This window comes from Sitophilus oryzae, unplaced genomic scaffold, assembly GCF_002938485.1.
Source record: "Sitophilus oryzae breed Bouriz unplaced genomic scaffold, Soryzae_2.0 scaffold_158_pilon_pilon, whole genome shotgun sequence".
Lineage (NCBI taxonomy): Eukaryota > Metazoa > Arthropoda > Insecta > Coleoptera > Curculionidae > Sitophilus > Sitophilus oryzae.
The window spans coordinates 1,051,685-1,072,449 of record NW_022146269.1 but is presented as its reverse complement, the minus strand read 5'-3'; the positions used below and the strand labels follow the sequence as shown (position 1 = coordinate 1,072,449).

General features: G+C 32.5%; 1 protein-coding gene across 9 annotated transcripts in view; it reads left to right on the top strand.

Annotated features, from left to right (window-relative positions):
* LOC115879891 (oocyte zinc finger protein XlCOF6-like) overlaps positions 1-20,765 on the top strand; it is a 596,405-nt gene that overhangs the window by 360,644 nt on the left and 214,996 nt on the right. Inside the window, exon 5 of one of the 9 annotated variants that reach the window (XM_030896926.1) lies at positions 11,755-12,970. The exons of 7 other annotated variants lie outside the window; for them this stretch is intronic. In XM_030896926.1, coding sequence (XP_030752786.1) covers positions 11,755-12,955 — 1,201 coding nt within the window. In that variant the 3' untranslated portion in view covers positions 12,956-12,970. Of the gene's footprint in view, positions 1-337; positions 1,551-11,754; positions 12,971-20,765 lie in introns of those variants that run through there. One more of the 9 variants, XM_030896927.1, reaches the window with a different exon arrangement.

The following is a 20,765-nucleotide window of genomic DNA, read 5'->3' as shown; positions in this document are numbered from 1 at the left end:
TAAAATTGTCCATGTATATTCTTTTTGTAATTTTAAAGACTTAAATTTTTTTGAATTGTATTATTTGTATTGTGTATTTTTTGTTGTTTGTATTTTTTTGTGATTTTGTTGTTTGTGAGTGCTTTGTCGATGAAGCTGTTTTGGCTTTTTGCACAATAAAGCGTTGTTTGTTTGAACAACAATACAGGATGAGGTAGTGTTTCGTACTATTTCTAAGAATTTTATGATTACACATATGATTACACAATTTTATGATTTATATTGATTTTTTAATATTGTGGTAAGTATCATACAAGCATTTGGAATTTGATATTAAATCATTTTTATTTTCTTTTAGATTAATTTTCAACGACCATTTATATTTAAACTTCAACGCATTGCCTTCAAATTTGAACCTCATCGAAAATTTCGATAAAACGGAGAACATTTACGCCAGTTCTGTTGTTAACCAACTCAACGAGTCTGATGAATTGTTAAATCTATTATCAACCGAAGAGGAATGTACCGCCATTTTGAATAATATTGCCGCTAGTGAACATTTCGAAAGCCTAATGCATACTCATAACGAATATGTAAAAGCCCCAGAAACTAAGTTGGAGAAGTATGGCGAATGTACAAACGGCCAGAGTAAACCTAGCTTTAAATGCGATATTTGTAAGAAAACCTTTACAACTAAAAAAGCGTTGAAAAAGCATTTGATGCGTCATACAGATGAGCGGAAAATTCCATGTAAGATTTGTGGAAAGTTGTTTAGATTTAATTATGAATTAACAGCACACATGCGGTCTCACGAGGGACCCACATTACAATGCGACATGTGTCCAAAGATGTTTAGTCACAAATCTCATTTAAACGCTCATAGGAAAAGGCATTTAGGCGAATTTGAAGCATTTTGCGATTTATGTAATAAAGGATTTATATCTCATTCGTTATATGCTAGCCACAAAAAGGCTATACACGATAACGCTGGACATATTTGTGAAGTGTGCGGATTAAAATTGTGCAGCAATTCGTCCCTAAAGGAACACCGTACTATTCACGACCCCAGCCATGGTAAAATAAGGAGTTATATTTGTAATATTTGTGGAAAAAGTTACATCACACAACGGAATCTGAAAAGTCACCTGATAATTCATTCACGAAACAAACCGCACGTTTGTAGAGTTTGTGGTAAAACCGTGAGCAGTAAGAATATTTTGGAAACTCATTTGAAAATGCACACGGGTGTTAAAGATTTTGTCTGCAATATTTGTGATAAAGCTTTTGCATCGAAAGAATACTTAGAAGTACATACGAGGATTCACACAGGATACAAGCCGTTTCAATGTAACTTGTGTCCGAAAAAGTTTACTCAAAAAACTTCGTTAATAGTTCATTTACGATATCATACTGGAGAGAAACCTTATAAGTGTGAATGCGGTAAGAACTTCACAACAAAAAGTCATTTGATGACTCATTATAAAACTCATGATGTAGGTGGAGTTGAAATTGATTATTTGAGTTATCAGTTACATGACGCGATTAAGCCGTGTTAATGAGTGTTAGACCTTGATTCTATATTATTTAAACTATCGGAATCGAGGGTAATGGTGAAATTGCGATGGCGTTCTTCAACGAGGTATAAATATTTGGGTATGAGATTATAACTTTATTACTTTGCGACTACCAAATACACTTCGATTGATATGAAAGGGCTAACATTTAGGCCAGTAAGCGAGTGTTTTAGGGTCCGAATTCTGAACACCTGCACCGATTGACGTAAAATTTTAACAGTGAATAGAGATATATTTAAGAACCAAAAGTTACAGAGTAGCGATGTGTGTTTTCACCCTGGGGGTGAGTACCATCCCTTCTCTGGGGTGAAAAATAAATCACCCATTTTAATTACAAAAATCAATAAAGGGATGAATTCTAAGCAAAAAATGTTCGGGGACATTTTTTCAGAAAATTAATATTTACCTATACAGGGTGTCCCAGAAATAAGTGCAAATATTTTAACTGGTAGTATAGTTCAACCCCAGAAACACGCCAATGAGTTTTTTTTTCGCGAAAGTTAATATTTACCTATACAGGGTGTCCCAGAAATAAGTGCAAATATTTTAACTGGTAGTATAGTTCAACCCCAGAAACACGCCTATGAGATTTTTTGCGAAAAAAAAATGTTGAAAATTTAACATTTTTCTTGACATTTTCCGGAAAATTTGAAAAAAACTTTTTAGTGCCACTTGTTTATTCACCTGAGATTTCCCTACGGTCTATCTAAACCTTGCAGTGTTGCAAGCTCCTATGTTATCCACATTCTACATAGTTCGGCGGAACATAGTTCTACATTTATAAATTCATAGACAAATTTCTACTCAAAAAATTAGGAATGTTAAATTTAATCTTTTATCAGTGCTCATTATTAATAATTATAGAAAAAAAAAACACATTAATTATTTTTAGTACTTACCCTTTCAATGAAAACTTAACAAAAACCACCGAAAATTAACTAAAACATTACGTTTATGACGTTTACGAAAATCTTTGTTATGCTGCAAAATAACTTTATTTTGGAATAAATTTAATAAAATGATTCATATTATTCACAATTAGGTCACAAAAAGAAATTCCTAAAATGTTTATCGTAATTTAGAATTCAATTCAAGAAATTTAGAAAACAGCCTAACGAATAATCGATTCATTTTTGTTTTGTTTGTTTTCTTTCATGTTTCTCTGTTTTATTTGAACCACTGTTTTACAAAAACACCTTGAAAAGCGCACATTACTTTGAATACCTTTCTGAATGAATAAATGTTGATAATTATTGTCTCTTATCGCCACTTTACGAACTGCTTTCAATCTAAGAAAATACATGTTTCACTCAACAATTATTGATAACGTATTTTATTTTTTCCCTATTTTTTCGATGTATTTCGACAATTCCATCGAGCCTAACCGTCAACCAAGAACTGCCGCGTGTGAACTGGTCCTTTGAGTCGCCGGTCGCCGCGCCGTCGTGGCGGGCTTGCGTCAGACGACGATGTTAAGCAACGTTGCCGTAGTTACAACAATATCAAATTCAAGACATTCGAAGCAATCAAATTCGTATTCAATTTTAAAAATAAAACAGAGAAACATGAAAGGAAATAAACAAAACAAAAATGAATTGATTATCCGTCGGGCTGTTTTCGATGTATTGAATTCTGAATTACGATAAACGTTTTAGAAATTTCTTTTTTGTGACCTTATCAATAACCAATTCATTTGTGTTTTGTTTGTTTTCTTTCATATTTTTCTATTTTATTTTTAAAATTTAATAAGAATTTGATTGCTTCGAGTGTCTTGAATTGGAAATTGTTGAAACTACGGCAACCTCGCATGACGCAAGCTCGACACGGCGGCGCGACAAAGGAGCAGTTACCAGTGATGCGCGGCTCTCTTGGCTGACGGCCGACGCGACTGTTGCGCTGTCGATGGAATTGTTGAAATACATAGAAAAAATAGCGAAAAAACAAAATACGTATTTAAAATTGTTGAGTGAAACATGTATTTTCTTAGATTGAAAGTAGTTCGGAAAGTGGCGGTAAGAGACAACAATTCTCAACATTTATTCATTCAGAAAGGTATTCAAAGTAATGTGTGCTTTTCAAGGTGTTTTGTAAATCAGTAGTTCAAATTGTGATGAGGCCTATATGAAAATAATGTGTTAAAAATGGGGACTGTTATTTTAGTAGTTATTATAATAGCATGTACAAGTAAAGCAGCACAGTGAAGTGTATTTTAGTTAAGTGTATATCGAAAAGAGAACTGTCACAGTTACATCGATCTGTCATAAGTATATTTTTTAATGTTGGGTAAGTTTTTTAATTTAACTTTTTAACACATTTTTAACACATTATTAAAGATTTAACTTTTAATTTATTTTATGTAATAATATCACAATCTTAAAAATGTAATGCATCTCTGCAAACTCCTCAGGTGTGTTGTGATTTTATGACTTACTTTTAACATATACTTTCTTGTCCCTATGGCAACACAGTGCGTCGAATTAACTGAAATCCGGGCTTGATCCGGGTAATTGGATGTAGTTGGCGATATCTGCCGGCGGTTCTCAAAATGTTGCGATTATTTTTTTAAATTTTCAAAGTTAAATAACTCGGTTATTTTCAATTTAATTTAAAAATGGTAAAGAGAAAATATGTTTATTTTGACCAGATCTACCACCCCTTAAAATATCTGCACTTATTTCTGGGACACCCTGTATAGTTATTTAGGATTGAGAATGTTGATTTTTCTTCTAAAAACTGCATATTTTTTACCAATTTTTATAAATAACTCGAAAACCTTGCGTTTTATCGCAAAACTCATATAAAGCAAAAATGAAGCTTTTGGAATAACGATCCATTTTTTGTTGATTACCGTAGGTGTAATAATAACCGAGTTATCATTCTGTAAACGTGATTTTTTATTTTTCGAAAACTAAATTCCAACCTTTTACCGTAAATAATAACGAAAGAACACATTTTTTGAAGAAAATGAATATGGCCGTTTTTAAAGTGCTTCAAAAGACCTTTTAAACGCTTTCTTAAAAAAGTTTTTAGTTTGACTTGCATGTAAGGACCACCTTCTTTGAGCCCTTAAAACCCAATAATCTCGTGCAAATGAAGAGTTCAAGACTCTTCAAATATAGAGGTTAATTTGTAGCTCGTGTAATTTCCTACAAAGTGATTATTTTTATGATTTTAGTCATAGATTTTGTTGATAATTTTTTTCCGAAAAAATGAGGTGATCATTTTATTTTTAGCATAACTTCGCGAGTTTTTGAGCTACGAACTTGAAAAGACCTTTAAAAAAAGACATTTAAAAGGTCTTTTCAAGTACTTTAAAAACGTCATATTCATTTTCTTCGAAAAATGTGTTCTTTCTCCATTATTTTACGGTAAAAGGTTACAATTTAATTTTCGAAAAATAAAGAATCAAGTTTACAGTGTGATAACTCGGCTATTACTACTCCTACGGTAAATAACATAAAATGAATCGATTCGTTATTCCAAAAGCTTCATTTCTGCATTATATGAGTTTTACGATAAAACGCAAGATTTTCGAGTTATTTATAAAAAATTGTAGAAAAATATGCAGTTTTTAGATGAAAAATCAACATTTTCAATCCTAAATAACTCGGAAAATATTAATTTCAAAATAAAAACACTAAATCACCACAATACGCCAAAACACTTTTACTTTTACACTGGACGCGCGTTTCGCTAACCATGTTAGCATCATCAGCAGATGATTATAAACTTAAGTACAATCTACAAATTGAGCGTTTATATCTCGGTTTATATACTCGCTCAGTGGGCACCGAGTGGGCGTGGCAAAATCTAGCCAACCGAGTCAGAGCCCACTGAGCGTAACAGTTAGATTTCCGCCACTAGAGTAGTAGGAACAAAGAACTTGAAGGAATCGGACCGTTGACTCTGTTCATACTATCTTTACATTTATTAATTCTGATGCTTTCATATGCACTCACCCCCAGGGTGAAAGCACATATCGCTACCATTATACAACTCGAAAAAAATGCACAATCACCTCTCATTTGAAAGCAAATCCATAACATCATTTTCTTCATTTCGCAAAGCCATTGAACTCTTATTTACTAGACAAGGCTTTCTACGCCGTAAATGAATTAATTATATTTTGAAAATCGAATTTGATCTTGTAAACACTGGTCTAATGTTTGCTATTGCTATATTTACTAGTGACATCGAAATAAATTTATTTAGAGGTCATTGATATTTATATTTGCTATAAACTAACTAAGTATTTTTGAATATTATTTTTATTTTTTTTTGTTCTTTGACATTGTAAACATTTATAAATGTTTATATTATCTTTTGTTTGTTTGTTTGTGTACCTTGTTGTTTACTTTGTTTGTTTTGTTTACCTTTGTCTACAAATTGAAAATTTTTTTGACAATAAAGGCATTTATTTATTTATGTAATTTTTGTGTAATATATCTCTATTCACTGTTAAAAAAATTACAAAATTTCACATTAATCGGTGCGGCTGTCAAGAATTCGGAGGAAGTACCCTATTTTTATCCTCGCTTACTGGCCTAATTCAAATTTAATTTCAAATCTAACGTTGGAAGCATCGTGTAGGACTGGCTTTTTTTAGATGATAACTTTTAGTATTCCTTTTAATCCGAATTTTACAGACTCGGTGGACTATACTCGTTGTAATTGTGCTGTTGTTCTTATTAGATATGATGTTATTTTAAAATGAGATTCTATTGAATAAAAAATGTGCCTGATTTAACATAAACACCACAGTTCTCAGTTAAAGGTGCGTATTCATTATCCGCAGGAACGAACGAATGTTCTCTAGTGGTATGGACGGGGACCGCACGATAGAACCGCACAAGAAGACCGCACGCATTTTTTCATTCGCGCGCCAGTTCAAATCGTCAAGATATTGTTATAAACCTGTTTTTTTTTGTTTATATACCGTCATTGAATTATCGCTAAGCAAGTTACTATGGAGCAGTGCATAAGGAGTCGGGCTAGGAAGCGAGAGACCGGAGTTCGAATCTCGGCCGGAACATCACTTTTTATTTTTTTTTAAATACTGTTGTATTCTACAGTTTATTTTTGTAGTATAAGAAAAAGAACTATTTATTCTGTTATTTTTTAATCTCTGTTATTAATATAAATTGATTGTTAGTACAATACCTCATTTAATATAAAATAATATTCTACTTTTTGAAATGTATCGGGCCCTAATTGTACCTAAAAGTAATATATTTTTAGTGATATACCATATTGTAAACTATTTAATATTTTAGTCACTTAAAAAGTTAATTTGCATTGAATAATTGCCTACCATTAAAGGAAATTTGAGCTATATAATCCTTGATGGGCATATTCTGGGTATGCAAATACTTCCTTTAAATTTTGGGTGTCGTTCAACCGATTTATTCTCAAAACCAGAAACTTCTACATATAAAAAGAAGCAGAGGTCACTAATTATAATAAACTTCACCCTTGGTATTACTTCCACTAATTATAATAAACTTCACCCTTAGAATTACTTCTATCACAATTACAATACGTTCATCTGCATTGGCATTTTCTACTTTTCGATGGGAAACAATAAACTTCCCAATATTTTTTAAATGATGTAACAATTCCTCTTGTGGTTACTTTTCCATAGATATCCTCAACTCTGTCCTCATGTGAATTCAGAGGCAATGAAAATGAAAATTATTTACCATAAACATCGCAAACTAAAAACCTAATAAACAATTTTATACCGAATATAGAAATAAATTCAGTATTCTTACCTATCGTCCAAATCCATGTTAATAGATAATTATTATTTTTAAATATATTTTTGGAACTGCTGGTTTTAGTAATTATTAAATTAAACGAACTAAAAAGTCTTAAAAATAAACAATTCTTAACCATAACCTCAAAAATGCAGATCTCCTGTCAACTTTCTTTATTTTTTATATTTATTTATTCATTATTTTCCTAGTGACGTCACAGGTGGTATGCGCGAACTGAACGAAATTGGAGCCGCTATCGATCATACCTTGTATTCTTTGTACCATGACGTCTAAACGCCTTTGATGTACCGACTCGAAGCGGATTGTCGAGCGCACGAACGAACGAACGGCCGCATGCGTTCGGTCCCCGTCTAAATATACCGCACTTTCATTCGTTCGTTCGTTCGGATAATGAATACGCACCTTAAATCTGAAAGCGCACGCAGGCGAACGCCTTTGATGTACCGACTCGAAGCGGATGGTCGAGCGCACGACCGAACGAACGGCCGCATGCGTTCGGTCCCCGTCTAAATATACCGCACTTTCATTCGTTCGTTCGTTCGGATAATGAATACGCACCTTAAGGTGCGTATTCTTTATCCGCACGAACGAACGAACGAATGTTCGCTAGTGGTATGGACGGGGACCGCACGATAGAACCGCACGAGAAGATCGGAGGCATTTGTTGGCGAACGCCTTTGATGTACCGACTCGAAATGGATGGTCGAGCGAACGAACGAACGAACGGCCGCATGCGTTCGGTCCCCGTCTAAATATACCGCATTTTCATTCGGTCGTTCGGATAATGAATACGCACCTTCATGTCAAGTTAAAGTTAAAGGGTATTGTGTACTGAACATTTTTGAAGTCTATTACTCACTAAGAAGATTGTTCACAATCTTTAATTTTTTTATTATTAGACTTCAATTCTATTTTTGTTATCCGAATTTTTTAATTTTTGTTTAAAATTGCTGTTTTTTAACTTATGTATAAAGAAAATTATATTGTGATATGTATTGAAAAAAATATGTAAAATAAAAAATAAATGTAAAATGTATGGTGTCGAAGGTATGCAATTAATGTGAAATAATTTTTATTTCTATTTTTTAGCTGTTTTTTTAAATAAACATAAGTTTCACTTACAAGAATGTTTTTTTGTGACAATTTCCTAATTATGTAATAAGAATCTAGAAGTTTGGAACTCTCAGTTTTATCTTGTAATATAGCGGGTGCGTCTCAAAAGTAGCTCACCCCTATAAGTTCTTAATTTTATCATTTAAAAAAAAACGAGATTTGGTATGTTAGTATATGACATAAATTAGGAATGATTGGCATATTCAATTGTTTTTGGTCACTTCTTGTTTCACCGGAAATGACTACAACTTTTGATTTTTAAATGACACTTTCGGTATATTTTTACTTTATTCGATATAAAATGACACTCTGAATAGAATGACATCATAATATGTCAGCTTTTGGCAGTTTCGCTAAAAAATCGTATTTTAAATTTCAATCTAGAGTACCATGGCTGTGTTAAAAACAGTAATTTTTAATCAAGAAGCCTTGGAAAAATAGATTTGATAGTCTAGTGTATTTTGTGTCTTATCCTGGCCGGTTCAAAGATGCCCAAGTCGTGTTTTTATTCATATCTCAAATTTTTCAAATGGAATCATTAGTATATTTGGAAAAGCATTTTTTTACGAATAATTTAGTATCACACACTTGGTATTTCGAGTCAAATTGTCGTTATAAACTCCTTGTTACAATTTCAAATAAACAATATTTGAAAATGTCAAAAGCTGACATGTGATATGTCATTCTATTCAGAGTGTCATTTTCTATCGAATAAAATAAAAAAATACCGAGGGTGCCATTTAAAAATCAAAAGTTGTAGTCATTTCCGGTGAAACAGGAGGTGACCAAAAACAATTGAATACGCCATTCAATCCTAATTTATCTCTTATACTAACATACCGAATCTCGTTTTTATCTGATAAAATAAGAAAGTTATAGAGGTGAGCCACTTTTGAGATATTTAAAAATACAAGATAACCTAAAAAGGAAGTGAAATTGCATTTAGAATTCTTACATTAACGTTTTCTACCAGGTGGGAAAAGGGCAGGGGTGGATGGGGAAGTGGAAACCGGCCCGGGAAAAACAGGCAACCGGCCCAAATCCACAAAAACAAAATGACCATAAAATTTTATTTATTAATATTAAGTAAGGAAGTGTTTCGCTCGTGCGAAAAAAGCTCTTTTGCCTCCGGTTTTTTTAAAAAATTGAAATTGTCTTGATCAAAATTTTCATAAAGATCAATATTGGGCCGGACATCTGAATTTTTACTACAAAATGGCTCAGTTTTACAGGGTTCTACTGCTTTATTTCCATTATCGATAGCAGTAATTTGATCTTGAATAGGCTACGATTTTGAGTCACGATTTTGAGAAACTTTAAGACTTCCTGATTCATTCAGTTGAGCTGGTCCAATCCTCTGTGAAATACATTATTTTTAGCTTTTCAGGTATATACTGCATTTTTTAGGTTATTACATAGTGCTTATCACTTTTCCTCTATACTTTTCTACATCTGGCATCTTGCATGATAATGCCATGTCTCGAACGAAAAAAACCTATGCAAAACCTAGGCAATTAGGTCTTTCCTAGGTTTCTAAAGTGTAGGTACATTTATATCCACTGCCTAGGTAGCAGTGAATAAGTGTGTTCTGAGGTAAATCTATGTTACAGTCCATAATAAGAATATTTGGATTTTCGAGACATGTTAATATTTTAATATCTAATCTAGTTTAAACCTTATTTAACTCTTCTCTGCTTTCTCAGTAATTTTTAGCAAATTAATTTTAGTATCATTTTAAACAACAATTTAGACTTGGTTTTTAGTTCTCAGACTTGGCTTTTAGTCCGTTCCCAATTCAAACCAAGCATAGAGATAACCATCTTCATGTTTTCTCCGTCAACCACAGAGATCGCGTCAAATTCGTCTACCTTTTTACAAAGGGGAGCTCGAAAAATATTGCACCTAGGCCCCCAGTTATCAATCTTCGCTACCATATTCTTAGTATATACTTAGATCGAGACTATTTAAATTTACCTAATGCTATTCATTCTTTTTTCTGCTGCCAGTCAGTCATATTTATTAGTTATTAATAAAAAGAATACTTAGTGGTAAAGTGGTAAAACTATACAGGGTGAGTCTTAAATAAGGGCAAATATTTTCAGGGGTGGTAAATTTCGACCCCAAGACACGTCTATGAGGTTTTTCTTGGAAAAAAGGTGTTAAAATTCGTGCATTTTCTTTTAAAATGTTCCTGTATATTTTAAAATACTTTTTAGAATTTCCTTTTCACCGCAAATTTTTCCATGGTGTAGTTTCTTAATCTCTGATATTACGGCACTAAAAGAGATGCAAATACAGAAAAATTTAGGTGGCTCAAATTTTTTTAAAAGTAAATCTTTTTTTTTTAATTTTCAAGCTTTAATAACACGGTTGGACTTATTTGAAACACGGTAAAGAGAATAGATTATGTTTCTTTTCTTGAGATCTACCAGACCTGAAAATATTTGCATTTATAGACTAGCCTTGTATAATAAAAATCTTCAAACCGATCAAACAACAGATGTTTATTAAAATTATAAGTGTCCCAGAGAAAGATATCTTACAATAGTTATTTTACAAATTCGTGTTTATGTTTAAAATCAACTGACAATTATACTGATTCAAATTGATTAGTTATGGAGTCACTAAGAATCTTACGTCACTTTCGTTAGAAGATTTAATTTTTGCTAATCTAATCTTTTTTTGAGCTCTGATCAGGACCGGCCCAACCGACCCATCTTCTCACCGGCCCACCGGGAATTTTCCCGTTTTCCCATATGGCCCATCCACCCCTGGAAAAGGGGAAAAACGAAATGTAGCGTGAAAGATGTCAAAGAGAAAAGTTGTTTGTTATTTGATTAAATGTCTATGTAATTTTCTAAAATAATCTAGGATATTAAAAAAAACTTTTTATTCGATTTTTTGGAGAAATTTAAAAGAAAGTATTTTTTTCTAGAATTGCATAGAACAAAGCAAATCCAAGAAGAACCTTCCTAATATAATATTATTTTTTGTTCCGTCCGGTAACTAGATAAAATCATTAATTAAAAATAAACTGTAATTTTTCAAAATTCTGAAGTTGTTGCTATGGCCTATAGGTAGTAGTAGATCTGTAGGTTTTGGAATAATTTTTATTATTTTGGGTAGTTTCCACACATTGTATCGTGTGATGTAAAGTGTTCAATTTTTAAGAATTCCTGCGTTTCTATTCGATACAAATTTAAAAACTGGATTTGACTTAAACTAAATTGAAGATGAATTTCTTACTGGGTAACTAGAAGTCCCTTGTATTAATGTTAACATTAGAGTAACATGAATTTTTTATGTTTTAGATCTACACCGAAAGACGAGCTTAAAATCGAAGAGAATAAAATAGTAAATATTGGCAATCCAATCATCAAGACATTCGCAGGTTATCAATGTCAGTATTGCGACAAAGTTTTTCAGCAAAAATGCAAACTACAAAGCCATTTTATTGTTCATACTGACGATAGGCCATGGAGATGTAACATCTGTGAGAAAACGTTCAAACATAAAAGAGTTTTAGATTACCACGTGAAGACTGTTCATGGTGAACCGGAAAACTTTCCTTGTGACATTTGCGGGAAAGTTTTTAGCAACAAAAGGAATTGCGTAGTTCACAGAAAAACTCACGGAAAAGAGTATAACATAAAATGCGAGATATGTGGAAAAGGATTTTTTAGTAATTTTTATTTAAAAAAACACATAATTGTGCATAGTGATGAGAGACCACTGAAGTGCTCGATTTGTGATAAAACGTTTAAACATGAACGAGTACTCAGCTATCATGTCCGTACTCTTCACGGCACTTCTGAGAAAATTACATGTGACATATGCGGAAAACTGTTTGCCACCAAACAAAATTGCGCCGTTCATCGAAAAAGGCATTTGAAGGAGTACACGATTTTTTGTGAGTATTGTGGCAAAAGCTTTCTTAGCAAGTCTCGCTTGGAAAAACATTTAAACTCGAAGCATTACGGTAAAAGACACATTTGCGATGTTTGTGGTGCAAGCATCGGAGACAAAGGAAACTTAAGGAACCACATGAAACTGCACGATCCGAACTACAAAAGACCTCCGCCAGAAAAATGTAAACTTTGTAACAAAGAGTTCGCTGACTTGAAAAGGCATTACAAGGCAGCCCACGAAAACGGCGGTAAAAATTTCAAATGCGAGTTATGTGGCAAATATTTCAGGGGAAAAGACGGCTTGAAGTTCCATATGATGGTGCACAGAGGCGAGAAGCCGTTCCAATGTCAATTTTGTGGGAAAAGTTTTATTTTAAATACGTTTTTGAGACAGCACTTGCGAACGCATCCCGAAAGTAATGTGAAACCTTTCGAATGTTCTTATTGTGGTAAAACGTTTATTAAGAAAAGTTTGCTTGATCACCACATTAATCTTCATACAGGCGAACGACCGTTTGAGTGTGAGTTTTGTAAAAAGACTTTTACAGGTAAAAGATATCTTACAGCGCATATTTGGAGTCAACATTCGTCGGAGCGATGTTGATACTGTATTTGTTACTTGTTACCACAATATTAAATTTATTTTTAATAATTTTTAATATTAGTTTATATTTATTAACGATTAAGGGTGGCTGCAATGACGTCTCGTAATCCTGCTGTTAAGACATAACAGCTGGTTTTTATATATAAAAACCAATTGTTATGTTTTAACAGCAGGATTATGGGATATCGTTGCAGCCACCCTTAATAGTCTAATTTAGTTTAATAATCAAGGGTTTTTTGATTATCAGGTGATCAGGTTACACCTCTGAGTTTATCAAGTAAGCCTTGACTTTATAGCTGATTAAAAATTGATATTATTTATGTTATTTTCCATATGAATTGTTACAGAAAACATGCTTTATCATCAAACATTTTGATCATATTGTACGTTTCATTATTGATGATACCACTGTATCGAGAGTATTTTTCACTGTAATCTTGAGTATTTGCAGCTTGTGATTTTAAGGTTTAAAAAAGCTTATGCCTTTTATTTATTCAATTCACTAAAATTAATAGAAAGAGCCAATATGTTACACGGCAATATTTCATCGAATTATTGGTGTGCAACATGAATGGTTTTATATAGAGTTCAAAACTTTTATATTTGGTTGGCTTTTTGTTTGTTACTTGATGTAGATGTAAACCTTGGACTATTGTCTAGTGTGATTTAAAATCGTCATAACTTCACTTATTTTGAATAATGTACTCATTTTGTATCACTAAAGTCCAGTATAACGGTTTTTGCACTTGTAAATTATTGTGTAATATACTTTCATTTACAATTTTGTATAAATTGGTTATAAATTATTATTATAATTAACCTTTTTCATACAATGTAGGAAACAAACTTACGATTTATCGATGTATTTACATATTGTATTAAATAATTTACAGTAGCGACTATATTTTTATTTAGCTTCAAAGATCTAATCACTTTCGTCATAATGATATGGTGATATAGCTATATTAACTATATTCAAGAGTGAGCCACTTTTGAGACCCACCCGGTATATTGGCAGATTTGAATGCTGCTCTAGTAAGCAGTACATATTCCTGTACTGTTAATTTGAGTTCTTCACATGCGATTTCCATTTGAGTTTAGCATAAAGTGTCAAGCCAAGATATTTAGCTGTATTTTTGTAAAAAACTACTTGTTGGTTTATACTATACATATACTGCCTTGTACTCGATTCTATTAGTGAAATTGATATGCACTAATTTTATTTTTTAACTTAGTGTTCCCCGCCGCGCCGTGGCCGCCGCTTATACTAGAATATTTTGCTGGTAATTTCTTTTTTAATCTAGGATCTTTTGGTTATATTGAGAGAATGTTCTATGGAATGAAATGTAAAGATGTAAGTACACCAAAATATTATGATGTTTTGTAACCGAAATACTTATATAATAATTTTTATTAATTTTTAGGAAACCCACAGAGTCAAGAAGTGATGCTCAATTACAATGCAATCATTGTGTAAAAAGCTTTTCGGACAAGAAGAAATTGAGACAACATTTAAATGTCCACGACAATAGTCGTCCATTTAAATGCTTAACGTGTCACAAGCTTTTTAAGAAAAAAGGCTCTTTAAATCACCACATTAAAAACATTCATCACACTTCCCGCCAATACTCATGTGAGATATGTAACAAAGTAATGGCTAATAAAAAATACTACGATTTACATATACAAGGCCATGAGCAAAACTATAACTTGTTTTGCGAATACTGTGGCAAAGGCTTCCTATACAAGCACCAGTACAAAGTCCATTTAGAAGCGAAGCATTCTCTTAACAATCGGCGGTTCGTATGTGACGTTTGTGGAAAGGATTTCTCACTAGCTAGTTATCTTAAGAGGCATCAAAGTTGTCACCAACAATCTCCTCAACCGAAAAACGTCTCGGAATGTACGATATGCAAGAAGAAATATCAAAGGATCAAGCGACACTATAGGGAATATCACTCGAACGATGGTGCTAATTTTGTCTGTGATTTGTGCGGTCAGAAATTTCGTCAAAATTTTGAACTGAAACTTCATAAGATGCGCCATAATGGTGAAAAACCTCATATATGTACTTTCGCCAATTGCGGGAAGAGCTTTGTGAGGAAACAGCACTTGAAACAACACCAGCGCAGCCATACGGGCGAAAAGCCATACTCGTGCACGTTATGCGAGAAAAGTTATACTCAGAAACCATCTTTAATTATCCACATGCGGGGGCATTTAGGCGAAAAGCCTTACGAATGTGCTTTGTGTTCTAGTAAATTTGCATCCAGGCAGAGGCTGAATACTCATAAGAGGAAAGTTCACAAATTAGTTGTAGATTCGGAAAAATATCCTATAGATCTCGAATGAATATATAGATTAATGCAAATATAAAATATACATAATATAGCCGGAGAGCTGGCGACATATTTAGAGAACATATTTTAGGCAAGTTAGAATAACAAAAAAAAAATAAAGTTTAATAACTTGTGAACCCAGAATCCTAAGTCTGGCTGGGGGTATTTCGCTACTGCGCAACCCATAATATTTGCAAAAATATAAATTCAAAAAACATTCTTTAGGCAACTTGAAATTTGTTTATTCTTAAATTTTAGCATCTATTTAACCTAGAAATAAGTATGCAAGACTTTTTTTTTGGGGTTTAAAGTGTAACCCGACCATTCCAAATATGTTTAATTATATTATACATGGAAAACATACTTTAGGCATTCTAAAATTTTTACAGCGTGTTTATTAGATGATATTAAAAATATGTGTTAATTGCCAGACGAATTCAACGGGATTTAATACTTGCCGGACGCGAATAAAGATTTTAAATGAGCGCGACAAAAAAGTCTTATGAGTATCTATAAGCCCGAGAAAGATAGTTTATTGAGACCCGTCGGCAGCCGATGCGGCTGACGTAACAGTATTTTGGAGTACTTCAAATTTTCATAAAAACCATTTTTTTTCGGTTTCATTTCAATTATTTGCAGACTTTTAATTCAGAGATTATTTTCTTGGAATTAAGTTACCATGTACAAATATGTATTTATAAATTAAATATTGACGTGCATAGTGTAAATAGGTTAGAATAATTACTGCAAATAAATATTTCAGTAACTACTAATTTCGCTACTAACTACTAAATCACAATGGATAAAAAACATTTAAGTTGTGTAGTTTGTAAAAAAGTTACTAGTGACAAAGTTATTGTTTTTGATGAAGGCAGATTACAAAAATGCAAAGAATTTTTAAAAGTGCGCCAACAACATGGTTTAAAATTTAAAGAAATGGTTTTACCAGAAAACGTAGTCCCCGACAAAAGGGTACCATGTACCGTGCTAAAAAAGTAAGTATTCTGGAATTTTATTAAAGTACCATTGTTAATGTTTCTAAATAGATTCAAAAGTAAGTAAAAGTGCTTTACTTTTATGCTTAGGCGTTAAAATGACTTTTTTATATTGTCAAACAGGTCGCGAAAATTAATAATAATATAATATGTCACAAAAGTATAATAATAATTATAGTTTTGTGATGTTTGAAAAAAATATATTTTATATTATGATAATTTTTAAATAATTATTTGTCTTTTTATTCTTTCAGATACAAAATACTTAAATTAAAAAGTCTTCTTATTGAAAGGATTTCAATCATACATTTTTATTAAAAAATGTTTCTTTTTATTTATTCAGTATTAGTTTTTTTTAAGTTTTTACGACTCCAAAATGCTGTTACGTCAGCCGCATCGGCTGCCCAGGGGTCTCAATAAACTATCTTTCTCGTGCTTATAGATACTCATAAGACTTTCTTATCGCGCTCATTTAAAATTTTTATTCGCGTCTGGCAAGTATTAAATCCCATTGAATTCGTCTGGCAATTAACACATATTTTTTAATATCATCTAATAAACACGCTGTGCAAATTTTAGAATGCCTAAAGTATTAAACATATTTGGAATGGTCGGGTTACACTTTAAACCCGAAAAAAAAGTCTGGCATACTTATTTCTATGTTAAATAGATGCTAAAATTTAAGAATAAACAAATTTCAAGTTGCCTAAAGAATGTTTTTTGGATTTATTTTTTTGCAAATGTTATGGGTTGCGCAGTAGCGAAATACCCCCAACCCCCCAGCCAGACTTAGGATTCTGGGTTCACCAGTTAGTAAACTATACATTTTTAGTTATTCTAGCTTGCCTAAAATATGTTCTCTAAATATGTCGTCAGCTCTTAGGCTAATATGCAATACAATAATTGATACATTATGAAATAAACTATCTAGGTTTTTCACCACTAAGAAAAAAATTTACAAAATAAAAAAGTTGTTTTTTTTGTAAGCACCACTGTTTTGATCCAACGGAGACCAATTTGTCAGTGGTTTGGGTCAGGTTACTAATGGTTTATAAAGTAAATGATATAAATGACAAATAAAGGATTTATTTGTATAGCAATCTATTCAAATTACACTAATAAGCCATTCGTTTTTAATTTAATTTGCTACGTTTAAATTGTTAAAATTTAAAACACTAATCCAATGATAGTAACTTTGGTTCTGTCAGTTCTGTTTCGAACTATTATCTCGTTTATCTGAAAAAAAAATAAAAGTTATAGGGGTGAGCCACTTTCGAGACGCACCCGGTATAGTTACAGTGTAGTTAGACGGATAGTTTTTTTTACTCAATAACAAGGGACCGTCCTCTCCCGCAAACACTGCGATCTGTGAGGCCTATTGTGTTTGTCTCCTTTCTATATCTGCACCCATTCTCCTATCCCTGTGCTCTGTGCTAACTTATGCAGGTTCTTGATAGGATGGGAGCATAATTCCTCCGGTTCTAGCCTAGCTTTCCCAAATAAAAAGCCTCGAAGTGACATATATTATGTGCTCCTCTGTTTCAGTTAGGTTAGGTGCAGCAAAAAGACTTCCTTGATGCAGGTTGAGCTTGTACAGGTAACACTTGACAGCCATGTGTCCTATCAAGAGGCCTGTTGGTTTTATTCCTGCTAAGCGTTAGCAGTTCTTTTGCGATTTTACAGCTAGGCCCTTGGATGAAAGCCTTGCTGTGCCTGTGTCCCTGTCTGTTTTTCCAGTGGACATTCTTCTTTTCCCTGATCCAGTTTTAGTGCACTACGGGCCATACATTTGGATATTCCCAGTATACTGGCTCTGGACCAAGATAGGATGCTGATGATCCTTGGCTAGCTAGCTCATCGGCTTTTTCGTTGCGTTGGATGCCGTTGTGGCTCGGCACCCAGCATAATTTAATTTAACGGATAGTTTTAAGAAACTCTTGAAAAAAGCCTAACAAGCCTAAACATATATTTATAATTTTTAATCAATAGCAGCCTATTCTCATGCTAAAAAGAAAAATAACTGATGCTAGTTCGTTTGTCTGTCCAATATTTATTTTTGTTTATTTATTTTTATTTATTTTTATTTATTTTTATTTATTTTTATTTATTTTTATTTATTTTTATTTATTTTTATTTATTTTTATTTATTTTTATTTTTATTTATTTTTATTTATTTTTATTTAGGTATTTATTTATTTATTTATTTATCCCAAACACACAAATCGTGTAATTACATGAGATATACAGATAATATAACATTACAATTCACCAAAAAAAATATAGAAATGACAAAAAGAAGTATAAACATACCATTCAGTACCTATAACTAATATTAAAGAACAAATAATAAAAAATGTATTTTCAGATATCTAAATAATATTGTCTTTGGAGTTCAAAACTGCAGGGGGGTTTCGAGACACAATAAATGTAATGGCTTATTGTTTTGACATTATAAATAATTAACTAATATTATAATTGTCAAAAACGAAGAAAAAATTTAAGGCTATTTGAAAATTTACAATATATGTATATGTTTCTAGTGTTCATATATTTAGTTAACTATTTTGGATAAATATTTTTTTTTATGAAAAGTTAAATTTTGTTGTGAAAAGCTTGGTTTACGTGCTAACTATTAATAACTCTCCTATTTATGTAGGTGATATCATTCCTATACAATTTTTCTAATAATATTCATTTATTAACTTACTAATATAATATTTTTTAATTACTCCACTTGGTTTAGATTTTTTTAAAAGATACTATTAGTTAGTTAAACAATTTTAATACTACTTTTTTAATCGTAGCAGAATTAAAACATTATAAGGAGTAAGTAAGATTATTACAAAATGACCCTCTTTAGAACATTGTCATTTAATTTTGATATATGTTATGAACTTGATCAAATTTCTCATGGCAAAAAATCCTCAGACACCAATTTTCATCCAGATATTAGCGTTACTTCAAAAATTATTTGGAACAAATCGAAATAAAAATTATATTTCTACACCCTGTATTTCCGAAACTAAGCGTTTTTGTACATACATTTATTCGAACTTTTTTACTAATTTTTGACTGCAGAATATGTTGCCGAAGTTTCCGGAATACAGTTCGGACCACCCTATATCTTCTTCTTCTCGTCCGTTGACTCTCGAAAGAGTATGGTGACATCACGTCTCAATTCCTCGGATCGTTGTTCTCGATCCCTCCCTATCTTGAGCGGCTATAGAAGCCTCTTGCAGGTCGTGACCAATAATTCTTTTGGTTTGGTCCACCCAGCGCAATTTAAGAAGATATCTTCCTCTTGGTCCTTTACCATTAATCTTCCCTTCCCTTCTTTCACCCTGTATAATTTTAAAGAAGTTGTACTTAAAATTACGAATTTATAAAATAGGATACAGTTTTGTTATATTTTAGGCATTCTTCCACTTGCGAAAATTCAATACAACAAGAAAATTGTACCAAAAAGACAAAATCACAAACAGGCTCAATAAAATGTCCCCATTGTCCCCTCGAATTTAACCAAAACTTCAAGCTGAAAAGTCACCTAAGTTGCCATCAAACTGACAAATCCATTACTTGTGATACTTGCAACAAGCAATTTAAGAAGATCTCAGCTCGGAATCGTCATATACGAGACATACACGAGGGATCTCAAAAATTTACATGCCAGGACTGTGGCCGGTGTTTCAACAGCAAAAACAATTATACTGTTCACAGAAAAAGGCACTTAAGAGAATACGTGGTTTATTGCGACTATTGTTCAGAAGGTTTCATTACTAAAGCCGAACATAAACGACACGTCGAATCCAAACACGTGGGAAAGAAATGCGTTTGCGACACTTGTGGCAAAAGCATATCCGAACGCCAACTCAAAGAACACCAAAAAATCCATATAGATAATTACGAGGAAATTTACTTTAAACAGTGCAATATCTGCAATAAAAGAATTAGGCATTTGAAGAAACACCTTCGCGAGTTTCACGAGGGCAACGGAAAAAATTACATTTGTGATCTTTGCGGCAAAGAATTTAGAGGTGAGAGTGGCCTGAAAGTGCATTTGATGGTTCATAGGGGTGAGAAACCGTACGACTGCTCTTTATGTGAAAAGAAATTCTACTCACGTCAATATTTAACGATTCACATGCGGACCCACAGCGGAGAAAAGCCATATAAGTGTTCGGTATGCGGAAAAGGTTTTGCTCAAACGCCACCATTGAAAGTTCACATGAGGATGCATTCGGGAGAAAGACCTTATAACTGTGATTTATGCGACGTAAAATTTGTATCGAGGCAACTTTTGAACTTTCATAGAAGAAGTACTCATAAAATTGTCGATAAAAAATAAATCTTTGTTGATTAATTACTTCACTTTTTACATTAAAAATATGTTTGTTTTTCTCCGTTATATGAAAGACTATATTATTTCCAATGCCTCTATTCGGTTCAAAATGTGTTATTCCTGTACATTTACAAAAA